This window comes from Oncorhynchus keta, chromosome 9, assembly GCF_023373465.1.
Source record: "Oncorhynchus keta strain PuntledgeMale-10-30-2019 chromosome 9, Oket_V2, whole genome shotgun sequence".
Taxonomy (NCBI): Eukaryota; Metazoa; Chordata; class Actinopteri; order Salmoniformes; family Salmonidae; genus Oncorhynchus; species Oncorhynchus keta.
In genome coordinates, this window is record NC_068429.1 from 17,176,765 (window position 1) to 17,195,950 (window position 19,186).

The 19,186-nt window shown below is 41.9% G+C and overlaps 1 protein-coding gene across 1 annotated transcript in view; it reads right to left on the reverse strand.

Annotated features, from left to right (window-relative positions):
- Positions 1-19,186, reverse strand: part of setx (senataxin) — a 64,641-nt gene that overhangs the window by 34,825 nt on the left and 10,630 nt on the right. The window contains exons 3-8 of the mRNA XM_052525387.1: positions 11,096-11,306; positions 10,849-10,955; positions 9,379-9,598; positions 2,974-3,081; positions 635-815; positions 451-538 (exon numbers count right to left, since the gene is read on the reverse strand). Of these exons, the coding sequence (XP_052381347.1) occupies positions 451-538; positions 635-815; positions 2,974-3,081; positions 9,379-9,598; positions 10,849-10,955; positions 11,096-11,306 (915 nt within the window). The remainder of the gene's footprint in view (positions 1-450; positions 539-634; positions 816-2,973; positions 3,082-9,378; positions 9,599-10,848; positions 10,956-11,095; positions 11,307-19,186) is intronic.

The window sequence follows — 19,186 nt, forward strand, 5'->3', positions numbered from 1 at the left end:
TTTGGCTGGGGAAAATGGCTGTGTTTTTTGGGATTTGGTGGTGATCTAACAAATATATGTTGTGTTTTCGCTGTAAAACTATTTTTTATTTATTATTATTATTATTTTTTTTTTTTAAATCGGACACGATGGGTAGATTAACAAGATGTGTCTCTTTCATTTGCTGTATTGGACTTGTTAAGACAGCTCGCAATAAATAACCTCAACACTGTCCCTGACTAGTGGACGCTCTTGACTGGTAGCACATGAAGCAAGCTTTCTTACAGAAGGATTCAAAGATGAGGGAGAAGAGCTTGAGAAGAGCTTGTTAAAGCGGTGTTCCGCATCGTGCTTTTTACTCTAAAGGTCATGTCCTGGGAAAGCTTCAAGTGCACAACACTAACCACAGATGTACAAAGAGGAATTAGATACAACTAATAATATACAAATGCAACAGATGGTTGTTATTACCTTGGTCACTTTGGTGTTACTGTCATATACCATCTGACTGCAGGTCACCATGTCATCATCATATGTAGTTTCTGTTTTAACCCGTGATCTACGGAGCAAAAGAAGAATAGTATCAACCATATTCTTAACTTGGAAGAAATAACAATATGAAATAATTCAAGGCAAGATAAAGAGTGAAACGTACATCATGGTTTGTTGTCGGATGCTTTCGAGCTCTCCAGAGTAGCTAGGGCTTTGTGTGATGGCCTGGAAGGCTTGGGATGGCTCAATCTGACCCCAAAACCTGGAGCCCAAACAATCCAAGATCACCATAAAACATTGCAAGACTGGCCAGAAGGGATCCATCTCGTTGGATGGTTCTTCATCTGGGGAAATAAACGTTAACATATTACTAGCTAAGTAATTTAGGAAGGTTCATTTTTATCTGTGTTGGACTATGGTTAAGCACAGGAACATACTTGAGTACAAGGCAGTGCTGGGCAACTCCCTACATATCTTTGCTCCCAACTAACATCACAATCCCACAGCCTATGCTCAGTCAGGGCTCTTTCGCAGTTCCTAGGGCTGAAATGTGCAAGAACAAAAAATATATATCCTATAACATTCTCTGGTGTTGGAACAAACTACGAAAGACTAAAAAAACTGGAGGAGACGTCGCTGTCAGTGTTGAAAACCCTGATACATTTTCTTCAAATTGACCATTGCAATTATTTTGAATGTATTACACACTGCTCAAAAAAATAAAGGGAACACTAAAATAACACATCCTAGATCTGAGTGAATGAAATATTCTTATTAAATACTTTCTTTACATAGTTGAATGTGCTGACAAAAATCACACAAAGATTATCAATGAAAATCAAATTTATCAACCCATGGAGGTCTCGATTTGGAGTCACACTCAAAAATTAAAGTGGAAAACCACACTACAGGCTGATCCAACTGATGGAATATCCTTAAAACAAGTCCAAATGAGGCTCAGTAGTGTGTGTCGCCTCCACGTGCCTGCATGACCTCCCTACAACGCCTGGGCATGCTCTTGATGAGGTGGAGGATGGTCTCCTGAGGGATCTCCTCCCAGACCTGGACTAACGCATCCACCAACTCCTGGACAGTCTGTGGTGCAATGTGGCGTTGGTGGATGGAGCGGGACATGATGTCCCAGATGTGCTCAATTGGATTCAGGTCTGGGGAACGGGCAGGCCAGTCCATAGCACCAATGCCTTCCTCTTGCAGGAACTGCTGACACACTACAGCCACATGAGGTCTAGCATTGTCTTGTATTAGGAGGAACCCAGGGCCAACCGCACCAGCATATGGTCTCACAAGGGGTCTGAGGATCTCATCTCGATACCTAATGGCAGTCAGGCTACCTCTGGCAAGCACATAGAGGGCTGTGCGGTCCCCCCAAAGAAATGCCACCCCACACCATGACTGACCCACCGCCAAACCGGTCATGCTGGAGGATGTTGCAGGCAGCAGAACGTTCTCCACGGCGTCTCCAGACTGTCACATGTGTCACATGTGCTCAGTGTGAACCTGCTTTCATCTGTGAAGAGCACAGGTCGCCAGTGGCGAATTTGCCAATCTTGGTGTTCTCTGGCAAATGTCAAACGTCCTGCACGGTGTTGGGCTGTAAGTACAACCCCCACCTGTGGACGTCGGGCCCTCATACCACCCTCATGGAGTCTGTTTCTGACCGTTTGAGCAGACACATGAACATTTGTGGCCTGCTGGAGGTCATTTTGCAGGGCTCTGGCAGTGCTCTTCCTGCTCCTCCTTGCACAAAGGCGGAGGTAGCGGTCCTGCTGCTGGGTTGTTGCCCTCCTACGGCCTCCTCCATGTCTCCTGATGTACTGGCCTGTCTCCTGGTAGCGCCTCCATGCTCTGGACACTACGCTGACAGACACAGCAAACCTTGCCATAGCTCGCATTGATGTGCCATCCTGGATGAGCTGCACTACCTGAGCCACTTTTGTGGGTTGTAGACTCCGTCTCATGCTACCACTAGAGTGAAAGCACCGCCAGCATTCAAAAGTGACCAAAACATCAGCCAGGAAGCATAGGAACTGAGAAGTGGGCTGTGGTTATCACCTGCAGAACCACTCCTTTATTGGGTGTCTTGCTAATTGCCTATAATTTCCATTTGTTGTCTATTCCATTTGCACAACATCATGTGAAATGTATTGTCAATCAGTGTTGCTTCCTAAGTGGACAGTTTGATTTCACAGAAGTGTGATTGACTTGGAGTTACATTGTGTTGGTTAAGTGTTCCCTTTATTTTTTTGAGCAGTGTATGTACATGCAGACTTCTTCCTACTGACCGCTTGCCAGGTCCCTATTGCAAAATAGGTTTCTAACCATTAAGGTCTTTTCCTGGTTAAATTAAAAGGTTACATTTACTACTTGCAAAGATGAAACTGAAGACTGCAAATTAGCTCTACTGACCAGCATTATGTTAATTTGGCACAATGGAAATAGGAAAACATTTTACGATAAGATATAAAGTAGCTATTCCTTTACCCTTCAAGGCATTAAGGATACAGAGCAGTATGTTGGCCTGTTTGTCTGGCCCCAGGAACAGGGAGTCCATAGCCTGGGCATCCAGCTGTGTCAGAAGCATACAGATACCTGGGGGTGGGGAGAGGGCATAAACTGATGCTTAATATTGACGCCATTACTCATGAACAAGTTCTCTATTCACATTCTGTACTGTTTACCCTGTTGCTCAATCAAATCTATACTGAACAAAACACATGTAAAGTGTTGGTCCCACATTTCATGAGCTGAAATTAAATCTCACCTAAAAATTTCCTTACGCACACAAGGCTTATTTCTCTAATGTTGTACAAAAACTTGTTGACATCCCTGTTAGTGAGCATTTCTCCTTTCCCAAGATAATCCATCCACCTGACAGGTGTGTCATATTAAAAGCATGATCATTACACAGTTGCACTTTGTACTAGGAACAATAAAAGGACACTACAACGTAGCCGTCACAACCCAATGACACAGATACCTCAAGTTGAGGGAGCATGCAATTGTCATGCTGACGGCAGGAATGTCCACCCGAGCTGTTGCCAGAGAACGTAATTTTTATTTCACTACCTAACACTAAAATTGAAACGTCCTCTCACTGTCAACTGCGATAATTTTCAGCAAACTTAAAGTGGAAATATTTATATGAACATAAGATTAAACAGACAAACTGAACAAGAAATGGAATAATGTGTCCCTGAACAAAAGTAACAGTGAGTACCTGGTGTGGCCACCAGCTGCATTAAGTACTGCCGTACATCTCCGCCTCATGGACTGCAACCAGATGTGCCAGTTCTTGCTGTGAGAGGTTACCCCACTCTCCCACCAAGGCAGCTGCAAGTTCCCGGGCAATCCTGGGGGGGTGGGGGGCTAGCCATCCGATCCAACAGGTCCCAGACGTGCTGAATGGGATTGAAATGCAGGGTCTTCGCTGGCCATGGCAGAACACTGACATTCCTGTCTTGCAGGAAATCACACACAGAACGAGCAGTATGGCTGGCGGCATTGTCATGCTGTGGGGTCATGTCAGGAGGAGCCTGCAGGAAGGGTACCACATGAGGGAGAAGGATATCTTCCCTGTAACGCACAGCGTTGAGATTGCCTGCAAAGACAAGCTCAGTCCGGTGATGCTGCAACACACCGCCCCACACCATGACAGACCCTCCACTTCAAAATGGATCCCGCTCCAGAGTAAAGACCTCAGTGTAACGCTCATTCCTTTGACGATAAACGTGAATCCGACCATCACCCCTGGTGAGACAAAACCGTGACACGTCGGTTATGAGCACTTTCTGCCAGTCCTGTCTTGCCCAGGGATGGTGGGTTTGTTCCCATAGGAAACGTTGTTGCCGGTGATGTCTGTTGAGGACCTGCCTTATAACAGGCCTACAAGCCCTCAGTCCACCTCTCTCAGCCTATTGAGGACAGTGTGAGCACTGATGGAGGGATTGTGCGTTCCTGGTCTAACGCGGGCAATTGTTGCCATCCTGCACCTGTAACGGAGGTGTGATGTTCAGATGTACCGATCTGTTGTTACACATGGTCTGCCACTGCGAGGATGATCAGCTGTCCGTCCTGCCTCCCTGTAGCGCTGTCTTAGACATCTCACTGTACGGACATTGCAATTTATTGCCCTGGCCACATCTGCATTCCTCATCCCTCCTTGTGGCATTCCTCATCACTCCTTGCAGCATGCCCAAGGCACGTTCACGCAGATGAGCAGGGACCCTGGGCATCTTTTTGTGTGTGTTTTGAGTCAGTAAAGGCCTCTTTAGTGTCCTAAGTTTTCATAACTGTGACCTTAATTGCCTACTGTCTGTAAGCTGTTTGTGTCTTAACTTTTTATGGCTGCAATCCGGAAAAGTGTCATCAACAACCACTGAATAGCATAGCGCTACATATAATAAATATATGAATATTCATGAAATCACAAGTGCAATATAGGAAAACACAGATTAGCCTTTTGTTAATCCACCTGTCGTCTCATTTTGAAATTATGCTTTACAGCGAAAGCAATCTAAGAGTTTGTAAATTTAGCGATCGCACGATAAAACATTAAGTACACATAGCTCAGTCACAAAAATCAGTAAAGTAATCAAATTAATCGTTTACCTTTGATGATCTTCGGATGTTTTCACTCACGAGACTCCCAGTTACATTTTGTTCCACAAAGATGATTTTTATATCCAAAATACCTCCGTTTGTTTGTCGCGTTCAGAAATCCACAGGAAAGAGTGGTCACGAGAACGCAGACAAAAATTCCAAAGTTTCCATAATGTCCACAGAAACATGAACGTTTTTTATAATCAATCCGCAGGTTGTTTTTAAAATATATAATTGTTGCAATCTCAACCACACTGCCCTAACCCATCTGGACAAGAGGAATACCTATGTGAGAATGCTGTTCATCGACTACAGCTCGGCATTCAACACCATAGTACCCTCCAAGCTCGAGACCCTGGGTCTCGACCCCGCCCTGTGCAACTGGGTACTGGACTTCCTGACGGGGCGCCCCCAGGTGGTGAGGGTAGGCAACAACATCTCCACCCCACTGATCCTCAACACTGGGGCCCCACAAGGGTGCGTTCTGAGCCCTCTCCTGTACTCCCTGTTCACCCACGACTGCGTGGCCACGCACGCCTCCAACTCAATCATCAAGTTTGCGGACGACACAACAGTGGTAGGCTTGATTACCAACAACGACGAGACGGCCTACAGGGAGGAGGTGAGGGCCCTCGGAGTGCGGTGTCAGGAAAATAACCTCACACTCAACGTCAACAAAACTAAGGAGATGATTGTGGACTTCAGGAAACAGCAGAGGGAACACCCCCCTATCCACATCGATGGAACAGTAAGTGGAGAGGGTAGTAAGTTAAGTTCCTCGGCATACACATCACAGACAAACTGAATTGGTCCACACACACAGACAGCATCGTGAAGAAGGCGCAGCAGCGCCTCTTCAACCTCAGGAGGCTGAAGAAATTTGGCTTGTCACCAAAAACACTCACAAACTTCTACAGATGCACAATCGAGAGCATCCTGGCGGGCTGTATCACCGCCTGGTACGGCAACTGCTCCGCCCAAAACCGTAAGGCTCTCCAGAGGGTAGTGAGGTCTGCACAACGCATCACCGGGGGCAAACTACCTGCCCTCCAGGACACCTACACCACCCGATGTCACAGGAAGGCCATAAAGATCATCAAGGACAACAACCCCCCGAGCCACTGCCTGTTCACCCCGCTATCATCCAGAAGGCGAGGTCAGTACAGGTGCATCAAAGCTGGGACCGTGAGACTAAAAACAGCTTCTATCTCAAGGCCATCAGACTGTTAAACAGTCACCACTAACATTGAGTGGCTGCTGCAAACACACTGACACTGACTCAACTCCAGCCACTTTAATAATGGGAATTGATGGGAAATGTAAAATGTATCACTAGCCACTTTAAACAATGCTACCTAATATAATGTTACATACCCTACATTATTAATCTCATATGCATACGTATATACTGTACTCTATATCTACTGCATCCTTATGTAATACATGTATCACTAGCCACTAAACTATGCCACTTTGTTTACATACTCATCTCATATGTATATACTGTACTCGATACCATCTACTGTATCTTGCCTATGCTGCTCTGTACCATCACTCATCCATATATCTTTATGTACATATTCTTTATCCTCTTACACTGTGTATAAGACAGTAGTTTTGGAATTGTTAGTTAGATTACTTGTTGGTTATTACTGCATTGTCGGAACTAGAAGCACAAGCATTTCGCTACACTCGCATTAACATCTGCTAACCATGTGTATGTGACAAATAAGATTTGATTTGATTTATCAATCAATGTCTTTCACAGTAGGAGAGGGAAAAACAATAGCTGTCCAAATTCTGTTGCGTGAGCAAAACTCATGTGACCACTTGACGCAATGTTATCGTTCTGGCTCATTTTTCAAAATAAAAGCCTGAAACTATGTCTGAAGACTTGACACCTTGACAGACAATATTTTGACTACTACTACTACTACTACTACTACTACTACTACTACTAATAATAAGATATTAGCAACAGACTGAGGAGCTGGCCGTTTACAATGGGCACCTTTTCATCCAAGCTACTCAATACTGCCCCTGCAGCCATAAAAAGTCATGAATTGTTTATGGTTCAATGAACAAGCATGGGAAACAGTGTTTAAACCCTTCACAATGAAGCTCTGTGAAGTTACAAATGATCTTTGAAATACAAGGTCCTGAAAAGTTGTTTCTTTTTTTGATGAGGTTGTAAGCCACCTCTTTCGTTTTAGAGACTTTGGCAGTAGGTCCAACCAATCTCACAGCCGCAGACCAAATGTAACCGCGCCAGCCCAGGACGTCCACATCTGACTTCATCACCTGCGGGATCGTCTGAGACCAGCCGCCCGGACAGACGATGAAACTGTGGGTTTGCACAACCACAAGAATTTCTGCACAAACTGTCAGAAACCGTCCCAGGGAAGTTTAAATTCTACCGGGCAGGTGGCAGACAGCGTCAAAGGCATCATGTGAGTGAGCGGTATGCTGATGTCAACATTGTAAGCAGAGTGCCTCATGGTTGCAGTGGGGTTATGGTATGGGCAGGCATAAGCTACAGACAACAAACACAAATGCATTTTATCTATGGCAATTTGACTGCACAGAGATAGCGTGATGCGATCCTGAGGCCCATTGTCGTGCCATTCATCCGCCGCCATCACCTCATGTTTCAGCATGATAATGCACAGCCCCATGTCGCAAGGATCTGCAGACAATTCCTAACAGCTGAAAATGTCCCAATTCTTCCATCGCCTGCATACTCACCAAACATGTCACCTATCGAGCATGTTTGGGATGTTCTGGATCAAAGTGTATGACGTGTTCCAGTTGCCTCCCAATATCCATCAACTTCGCACAGCCATTGAAGAGGAGTGGACTACATTCCACTGCGCATAATCAACAGCCTAATCCACACTATTTGAAGGAGTTGTGTCGCACTGCTTGAGGCAAATGGTGGTCACACCAGATACTGAATGATTCTGATACACAAAGACCAACAGATGGATATCTGTATTCCCAGTCATGTGAAATTCATAGATTAACCTTGTGACTAGTGGGCAGCATTTTCATTTTTGGAAAAATAACATTCCTGTAGTAAACGGGATATTTTGTCAGGACAAGATGCTAGAATATGCATATAATTGACAGCTTAGGATAGAAAACACTAAAGTTTCCAAAACTGTAAAAATATTGTCTGTGAGTATAACAGAACTGATATTGCAGAGGTGAAAGCCTGAGAAAAATCCAATCCGGAAGTGACTCATCTTTTGAAAGCTCTGCGTTCCAATTGAGCAGTGAATGGGCTATCAACCAGATTACTTTTTCTCCGTATTCCCCAAGGTGTCTACAGCATTGTGACGTAGTTTTACGCATTTATGTTGAAGAATACGCGTAAGCGGCTACATTGCGCAAGTGGTCCCCTGATGGCTCTCAGAGTGAGTCTCACGTAAAATACAGAGGTAGCCATTATTGCAATCGGTCCTACTGAAAAACCAATTGTCCCTGTGGATATATTATCGAATAGATATTTGAAAAACACCTTGAGGATTGATTATAAACAACGTTTGCCATGTTTCTGTCGATATTATGGAGCTAATTTGGAATATTTTACCGTGTTTGTGACTGCAATTTCCGGGCGATTTCTCAGCCAAACGTGAAGAACAAACGGAGCTATTTCGCCTACAAAAATAATATTTTTGGAAAAAAAGGAACATTGGCTATCTAACTGGGAGTCTCGTGAGTGAAAACATCCGAAGCTCAAAGGTAAACGATTTAATTTGATTGCTTTTCTGATTTCCGTGACCAAGTTACCTGCTGCTAGCTAGACAAAATGCTATGCTAGGCTATCGATAAACTAAACAAATGCTTGTCTAGCTTTGGCTTTAAAGCATATATTGAAAATCTGAGATGACAGGGTGATTAACCAAATGCTAAGCTGTGTGTCAATATATTTCACTTGTGATTTTCATGAATAGGAATATTTATGTCCGTTGCGTTATGCTAATTAGTGTCAGTCGATGATTACGCTCCCGGACCAGGGATGGGGAGTTAGAGATGAAGGCCTAATTTATTTATTTCAATTGATTGAGTCCTTATATGAACTGTAATAGTAAAATCTTTAGCGTTAATATATTTTGTTCGGTGTATAAAACACTGCTGTGGATCATATAACGGGTTTAGTAGTTGTTTGCACTTTAGAAATGGTTAACTTAACGTCAAGCATTTATCAATTGTTTCACAAAAAACATACTCTTGGAGAAAGGTCTGGAAGACCCCAAAATGTGAACACAGGGCAAAGAAACATACCCAACCAGTAGTTTTTTGCATTTTTGGAATCGTAAAGATGCGGTTGCAGCAATGTCATCTTAGTCGTCGGATCATAGGACGTATCCATGTCTGGGAAGTTCTGGGGGATTCTCAGCTCGACAATGTAGAACATGCAGGTGAAGATGTCCTGAAGGTCATAAAAGTCGTCTCGGTCCACCTTACCTAAAGACCTTGCAGCACCAATTGCCCACCGCCTAACCTGAAAGAAAAAAACAGCAGAAGTTATGACCGTAGAGACTTCGAGAAGCTTTTGTGACCATGTCAGACAGACGAGAGCCTTAACCTGCTACTCCTACCCCCTACTTTTTCGAACATTCTGTTAAAAATCGCGCAACATTTCAGCGCCCTGCTACTCATGCCAGGAATATAGTATATGCATATGATTAGTATGTGTGGATAGAAAACTCAGAAGTTTATAAAACTGGTTAAATCACAGCTGTGACTATAACAGAACGTGCGTTTCATCGAAAAGCGCAGGAAAATCTGATCACTGAAAATGGGAAAATATATCCATGCGCCACTTGAACCCATTGTTGAATGTGAACCACATTAAATGGGGCCGAGGTTGCAATACCTACAGCTTCCACACGATGTCAACAGTCTTGTCATTTGCCTAGGATTTGTTTCTTGGTCAAACGGACACGAGGCAGCGCATTTCTTTCCGGTCTCCGACCGGATATTTTGGTTGAGATTTACCCGGACATTATTTCCAGACGTACAGCTATAGAATATACATCGCCTCGTGATCAATTTGATCGATTATTAACGTTTACTAATACCTAAAGTTGCATTACAAAAGTATTTCGATGTGTTTTGTGAAAGTTTATCGTCAACTTTTTTAATTTTAAAAAATGACGTTGCGTTAAAAAAACAATGTTTTTTTTCCTTGATCACACAGTCTTCATAGATCGATATCTAGGCTATATATGGACCGATTTAAAACGGGGGAAAAAAACCCAATAGTGATGTTTATGGGACATCTAGGAGTGCCAACAAAGAAGATTGTCAAAGGTAATGAATGTTTCATATTTTATTTGTGCGTTTTGTGTAGCGCCGACTATGCTAATTATTTTGTTTACGTCCCCTACGGGTCTTTTGGGGTGTTACATGCTATCAGATAATAGCTTCTCATGCTTTCGCCGAAAAAGCATTTTAAAAATCTGACTTGTTGGCTGGATTCACAACGAGTGTAGCTATAATTCAGTACCCTGCATGTGTATTTTAATGTACGTTTGAGTTTTAACGAGTGCTGTTAGCATTTAGCGTAGCGCATTTGCATTTCCAGATGTCTAGATGGGACACCTGCGTGTCGGGTAGGAGTAAGAGGTTAAGCTCTTTAGCAAATATAAAGACGTGTTAGATAAACCAAATGTATATATTTTTTGTTTTATTACCATCAAACCATAAAAGTCCACATTTGTTTTTTGTAACAATTCAGCAAGTTATTACCGTCTCGTTGGGGTGGACGAGGAGGAGGTAGATCCCTGGATCTTTAGAACACACCCGGAAGGAGTTATATTCCTCCATCTTACAAATTGCCTCAACACACATTTCACCTGGAAAAGAGAACATCTGATGAATTTATTCCCACCAAGAACACAGTCCAGGACTTAATCAAGCATGTTTCATTCCTACATTTGGTTTGGGGGCATTTATAGGGAATTCATCACCCAAATTGAAATGAAAGAGTACTCACTCAATTCAGGGGATGCCAGCAGGTAGGGGTATTTGAGGACCTCTGACAGGGGAACCCCAAGACGGTCCTCGTACACTGCGGGGCTGATGTTTGACACTCCGATTTCCCGGCCGTCCTCTTCTACATAGCTGAGGTCCTTTGCCGGCTGTGCGTCTTTTGCTGCATGTGAAAACAAGTCCAGGAGCCTGGACGTCTCCAACTCCCATAGACTCTGTGTGGGAGAGAGTTTTTTGAGGGGGGGGATAAGTGAGTGAGAGGGGGAGAAAGAGCAAGAGATCAAAGGGGTTGTGTTGAGGAAAGGAGTAGATAAAAACATAGGGAAAGTATGTGGACACTGACTAGAGTATTTCAAGTAAGTGCCTTTTGTGATCACACCTGCCTCTCCATATTGTGGTCTTATTTTAATACTCATCTTTGTGGATTAATCTACCACAAACCATAGAGGTTCCTGTTATGAAAAATGACTCAATTATGTATACATTTAACGTAGAACTATAACTAACAGAATTCTACCCTGTCACTGTACGATTGTATGAAATTCATTAGAATCATAAATCTAGTCAGAATTAGAACTATGACTTTTTATTCCTTTTTAGTATGTAAGCAGGGTGCAAGAGTGAAACAAATGATAAGAGGAGCTATTGACAGACAAGCTGTACTACTGTGTTACTTACATGACATTCTCTCCCCACCCAGGGAGGGGAGAGACCTTGGGCTTGTAGTAAATTGTATAACAGGTGGCAGACAATGTGTGAGAAGGAGAAGACTTGTGAACTATATTGTCATTGTCTCAGAGGAGGAGGGACATTTATGACAAAATGTGAGGTATATAGACCAATGTACAGGAAATGATAGGCAGAGCTCTCATAAATAAACATTCATGACTATTGTAGACTGGCCTCTGTCAGTCTACAATATCCTACAAATCCTGATATAGCAGACAGTAGTTTAATTGAATTGGTTAATTAACATGAGAACTTAATTCTCTTAACAGTTCCTCCTTTAAAAGTTGTGCGGGCTGCTGCAGAATTCTATGGCACATGATTTAATTGTCAGACATTTTTACCACCAGAGAGAATCTTCGAGAAGCATTTGATAGTCTTTAAAATTGGCATTACAAGAGAATTTAAAACCTTTTTGTAAGAACATAGATTGATTACCACATTTTTCTTAATTTGATGAACATTCTGTCGTTACTATTCCAAAAAAAACGAAACCCTCTGGGTTTCTGTTCGGATGGAACCCGAAGGTATGGCGCTGTACAATATGACGATCGGGAGTAGGCTACAGTACTAAGAGCATAAGCCTTATGTCGGTGCCGGGGCTATATGACTGTGCCATCAACTTGATCAACTTTATATATATGAAAATAAAATATATTTGAGATGACTTCATTTTTCAAAAAAGTGAGTGATTGTAATTTGAATAAAGGGCAAAATATTTATGTTTTTAGAGGGAGAGAAATGTCCAAATGGGACTCCCAATCAAACCTGATGGGTCATTTCGCGGGATGTATTGACTGAAAGAAGCCGATTTGAAGACAAGTAATGACATCATTGTGCACCAATGATTTGCCCTCTGTTTCGTTGATTGACTATTTTAACCCAATGACAACTGATCGTCTTGAAATCTAGCTGGGTAGATAGCCAATGAGCTGAGGTAAACGGCAATAGGTCATGTTTATGTGTTGCAAGACCAACCCATGTAGTAAGCTCTGGCGTAAAGAGAGTAATTCGCTATTGAAGTTTCATACCGGAAGGAGCAACACAGATTACGCACAGCGTTGTTTCGCATATTCAGCTATTTGTATCTCAATCATTATGGCGACTACGTCAGGGAAAGCTAAATCTAAATATGTACACACAATTTTAGAATAGATTGATTGGGAAAGTGAGAGATTGTTGTAGGACGATTCATTTTGCGATTCCCAAGTGGAGGAATATTTTTTTGAACGAGAGAGGACATAGTTTTGGACTGGTAAGTTATTCTCATGCTAATGCACTTGGTTTGAAATTAATAATATAAAATGTGATTTTTATTTTTTAGAAGCAATATTTCAACATGTAATGTCATGAAATGTGAGATGCGTGTGTCTGCTGCCCCACCCCAACCCACATGATATAGCCTATTTGAGGCTGTTGAGGGGAAGGCATTGCCCACAATAATGGCCAAAGTGAAATGGAGAAAGTAGATACAGCTGGTCCGTTGTAATATAATAAAGACAGTAGATCTAGCTGATCTGTCATAATACACTGCTCAAAAAAATAAAGGGAACACTAAAATAACATCCTAGATCTGAATGAATGAAATATTCTTATTAAATACTTTCTTTACATAGTTGAATGTGCTGACAAATCACAAATCATCAATGGAAATCAAATGTATCAACCCACGGAGGTCTGGATTTGAAGTCACACTCAAAATTAAACTGAAAAACCACACTACAGGCTGATCCAACTTTGATGTAATGTCCTTAAAACAAGAGGTCACACATGAGGTCTAGCATTGTCTTGCATTAGGAGGAACCCAGGGCCAACCGCATCAGCATATGGTCTCACAAGGGGTCTGAGGATTTCATCTCGGTACCTAATGGCAGTCAGGCTACCTCTGGCGAGCACATGGAGGGCTGTGTGCCCCCCCCCAAAGAAATGCCACCCCACTGACTGACCCACCGCTAAACCGGTCATGCTGGAGGATGTTGCAGGCAGCAGAACGTTCTCCACGACGTCTCCAGACTGTCACGTCTGTCACATGTGCTCAGTGTGAACCTGCTTTCATCTGTGAAGAGCACAGGACGCCAGTGGCGAATTTGCCAATCTTGGTGTTCTCTGGCAAATGCCAAAAGTCCTGCACGGTGTTGGGCTGTAAGCACAACCCCCACCTGTGGACGTCGGGCCCTCATACCACACTCATGGAGTCTGTTTCTGACCGTTTGAGCAGACATGCACATTTGTGGCCTGCTGGAGGTCATTTTGCAGGGCTCTGGCAGTGCTCCTCCTTGCACAAAGGCAGGAGTAGCGGTCCTGCTGCTGGGTTGTTGCCCTCCTACGCCCTCCATGTCTCCTGATGTACTGGCCTGTCTCCTGGTAGCGCCTCCATGCTCTGGACACTACGCCGACAAACACAGCAAACCTTCTTGCCACAGCTCGCATTGATGTTGCATCCTGGATGAGCTGCACTACCTGAGCCACGTGTGGGTTGTAGACTCCGTCTCATGCTACCACTAGAGTGAAAGCACCGCCAGCATTCAAGTGACCAAAACATCAGCCAGGAAGCATAGCAACTGAGAAGTTGTCATCACCTTGCTAATTGCCTATAATTTCCAACTGTTGTCTATTCCATTTGCACAACAGCATGTGAAATTTATTGTCAGTATTGCTTCCTAAGTGGGCAGTTTGACTTCACAGAAGTGTGATTGACTTAGAGTTACATTGTGTTTAAGTGTTCTTTATTTTTTTGAGCAGTGTATATTCAACCTAATAATAATAATAATAATAATAAATATATATAATAATAAATATATATATATATAATAATAAATATATATATATAATAAATATATATAATAATAATAATACATATATATAATAAATATATATAATAATAATAAATATATATATATAATAAATATATATATAATAATAAATATATATATATAATAATAATAAAATATATATATATATATTATTTCTGCAGGCATGGATGTGCCTCAGTGCCAAAAGGGCACAGCATGGAGGCGTCGCTGTGTTCTTTGCTAAATGAAGTCCTCCAACTGCGCCACATTCTTTACAGCAGAAAGAGACCGCTATGGCACCTGGCATCAGCAGCACAATATTGTGTAGAGCTTTGGCAAAGTGGGTGGGGTTACATCCTGCCTGTTTGGCCCTATCCGGGGGTCTCATCGGATGGGGCCACAGTGTCTCCTGACCTCTCCGGTCTCAGCCTCCAGTATTTATGCTGCAGTAATTTGTGTCAGGGTGCTAGGGTCAGTTTGTTATATCTGGAGTACTTCTTCTGTCTTATCCGGAGTCCTGTGAATTTAAGTATGCTCTCTAATTTTCTCTCTCTCGGAGGACCTGAGCCCTATAGGACCATGCGTCAGGACTACCTGGCATGATGACTCCTTGCTGTCCCCAGTCCACCTGGCCTGGCTGCTGTTCCAATTTCAACTGTTCTGCCTGCGGCTATGGAACCCTAAACTGTTCATATTTACTCTTGAGGTGCTGTCCTGTTGCATCCTCTACAACTACTGTGATTATTATTATTATTATTGTTATTATTATCCTACTGGTCATCTATGAATGGTTGAAAATCTCAGCCATGTTCTGTTCTCTGTGGAGATTATGACTGGCCATCCCTCAGCCTGGTTCGTCTAGGTTTCTTCCTAGGTTTTGGCATTTCTAGGGAGTTTTTCCAAGCCACCATGCTTCTACACCTGCATTGCTTGCTGTTTGGAGTTCTAGGCTGAGTTTATGTACAGCACTTTGAGATATTAAGCTGATGTACAAAGGGCTATATAAATACATTTGATTTGATAGAGGACTGAGGGTCTTCCAAATATTTAAAGTGTGTAAATAGTTACTCATGTTATTTTGTAAATGTATATATACTTTTTCCCCCATATTTTTTTCTCAATTTTTGGGGGAGGGAGAGGGTGTTAGAATACCATTTGGGTATTTTGTATATTGTTATTGGTTTCAAAACGTATACCTTCACCAATTTAGCCACTTGGGTACATTTGGGCTACTTGTGTGGGACACCTGGGTGACTTCATGATAAATGTCACGTAACACACTCATTTTGGAAGTTATCATTCTGAAACTTTGCACAAGTACTGTTGCCCTCTTATAATTTTTCACTGAAATTGTCCCCATCATCCTGAATGTTTGTTTCATCTTGTTCATTTTAGAAGATACAAAAAAGAAAAAATGTATGGTTTTTCATTGTATTATCTAAACCATATTTATTGTGTTATATTCTCCAACATTCAATTCACATTTACACAAACTTCAGTGTTTTCTTTCAAATGGTCCCAAGAATATGCATATCCTTGGTTCTGTGCCTGAGCTACAGGCTGTTAGATTTGGGTATGTCTTCAGGCGGAAATTTAAAAAAGTAGGGGGGTAGTAGCTCTAAGAGGTTTTAACCTTTTGCGACTAGCAATCCCGTATCCGGGAGCGTAATCATAGCCTCAAACGCATTAGCATAAGCTAAGCCTTTTGTTAACACTCATCTCAGATTTTCAAAATATGCGTTACAGCCAACACTAGACAAGCATTTGTGTAAGTTTATCATGGCATAATGCTATGCTAGGCTCTGCTGACAGCAGGCAACATTTTCACTAAAATAAGAAAAGCAACCAAATTAAATAATTTACCTTTGAAGAACTTCAGATGCTTTCACTCAGGAGACTTCCAGTTAGATCGCAACTGTTCCTTTTTCCGAAAAATATGATTTTTGTAGGCGAAAAAGCTCCCGTTTCTTAATCATCCTTGGCTGAGAAATCGACCGGAAAATGCTACTACTACAACGCCAAACTTTTTTCAAAATTAGCTACATTGACAGAAACACGGCAAACGTGGTTTAGGATCCATCCTCAAGGTGTTTAACATATATTCGATAATATATCCGTCGAGGCAATTGGTTTCTCATAAGAAGCGATTGGAAAAATGGCTACCTCAGTATTTTACGCAAGATTTTCTGCGGGAGACACATGTGACCACTTGCTATATATGGTCCCTTACAGCCATTCTTCAATGGAAATGCCTAAAAAGATGCTGTACACACCTTGGGGAATACGTGGAAAACGTAAGCTCATTCGTAGCTCATTCACAGCCATATAAGGGGTCATTGGCATGAGGCGGTTTCAAAAAATGCGGCACTTCCTGGTTGGATTTTTATCTGGGTTTCGCCTGTAACATCAGTTCTGTGGCACTCAGACAATATCTTTGCAGTTTTGGAAACGTCAGAGTGTTTTCTTTCCAAAGCTGTCAATTATATGCATAGCCGAGCATCTTTGTGACAAAATATCTTGTTTAAAACGGGAAAATTTTAATATGTTGCAATTGTGATTTAACTTGTGAATTAGAGCAAAACTGTTGGAAATAGAATGACTATTCTAATTCTATTGTTAGAATATAATAGTGGGCACTTTGAATATAGTGTTGTAACTTGAATGGGTTACAGAGTTAATGTTTACAGTTACAGCTCAATGAAGTATCTAAAGATATTTTCTTTAAAGTTATTTACATATGTAACTGTATTAGAATTTGTGTGTTGGAGATTGCGAGAACTACATACAACAAAATATGTATTGGATTACGCTTTTGACTGCAAGTTCCAGAATGCCTTGCGACCGGAAGTAGAGAGAGAACTCTGCAGTTATGAACAAGTGATTATCCTGACTCTCGCAGGCAACTTTGTTTTGTTGAATCTAAAGTTGTTAAGTGACGTGAACAAGTAGTATAACTAAAAGAAGCTTTCATTTCAAACCCGACGTCCCAACCCCGATGTTCCGAGTCATTACTTTGAAGATAGTTATTCTATATACAATGTTTGATATGACAACAAATTAAAATGCCAGGCAGTTATTGAGACAGAGGATTACAAACTAAAGTGTTGATAAGTGTTTCCAGTAGGGGACCCTATACAGCTTTAAGGCTTGACATTGCATGTTCTCTCTATTCAGCTACTGTTGCACAAACATGCTGATTTAGGTCTGTGATGCAACGTCACTGGTATTATGTCAAAGGCTGAATCTCACTTGAAGCTCTGACCTAAACGTTTGCTCTTAACCACTGGGTGTAGTGTCAGTACATTTATTAGCTAGCTAGCTATTAGCAGATAACAATTAGTGTCTCAAGTTTCCTGGCAAGCAGGGAGAGAGCACTTGCAAGATCATGCAACCAACAGAAAAGACAAACAAGTCATGCGAAAACAAAAAAGTTTGCTGATGCACACATCCAGCCAGAAAACAAACTGATAGTGTCATTATATTGTTATACGCAAAGAGAGATTGTTTGTATGTTTATTAAAATTCTGTAAACAAAGATGAAAACAGCATTGTTATCATCAACATTGTTTCTGCAGATGTGCTGCATTGACCATGCAGACTGACAAACAGCAAGTGGGGAAGGCGGCAGGGTAGCCTTGCTTACTAGATGGACTAGTTTGGACTAGTAACCCAGTAAATTAGTTGCACTCAGTTCAAATCCCTCTGAGCTGACAAGGTACAAAATCTGCCGTTCTGCCCCTGAACAGGCAGTTAACCTCTCAATAGAAAGGGACTGCAGCTTGCAGACCCGGGATGACAATGATCCTGTCCCATCTAGACATCTGGCAAATGCAAGTGGAGCGACTGCGCTACGCTAAATGCTAATAGCACTGCATGTTAAAACTCAAACACGTTCATTAAAACACACATGCAGGGTACTGAATTAAAGCTACACTCGTTGTGAATCCAGCCAACAAGTCAGATTTTTAAAATGCTTTTATGGCAGAGGACGAAAGCATGAGAAGCTATTATCTGATAGCATGCAACACCCCAAAAGATCCGCAGGGGACGTAAACAAAATAATTAGCATAGTCGGCGCTACACAAAACGCAGAAATAAAATATAAAACTTCATTACCTTTGACAATCTTCTTTGTTGGCACTCCTAGATGTCGCATAAGCACTATTGGGTCTTTTTTTCAATTAAATCGGTCCATATATAGCCTAGATATCGATCTATGAAGACTGTGATCAAGGAAAACAACAGCGTTTTAACGCAACGTCATTTTTTTTAATTAAAAAAGTCGACGATAAACTTTCACAAAACACTTTGAAAAACTTTTGTAATGCAACTTTAGGTATTAGTAAACGTTAATAATCTATCAAATTGATCACAAACAACCTGGGACCACACTGGAAAAGAAGACAAACAGATGTATATTCAATAGCTCGCACGTCTTTGTCTAATCATTTTCAGACATTTCTACTCCAAAACATCCTGTCGGAGACAAGGTTCGGAGGAAATGCAGAACTTAAGTCCAGTCGCCAGGTTACTGTACAACTCGCCGCACAGACATCCTGACTTCGTTTGACCAAACT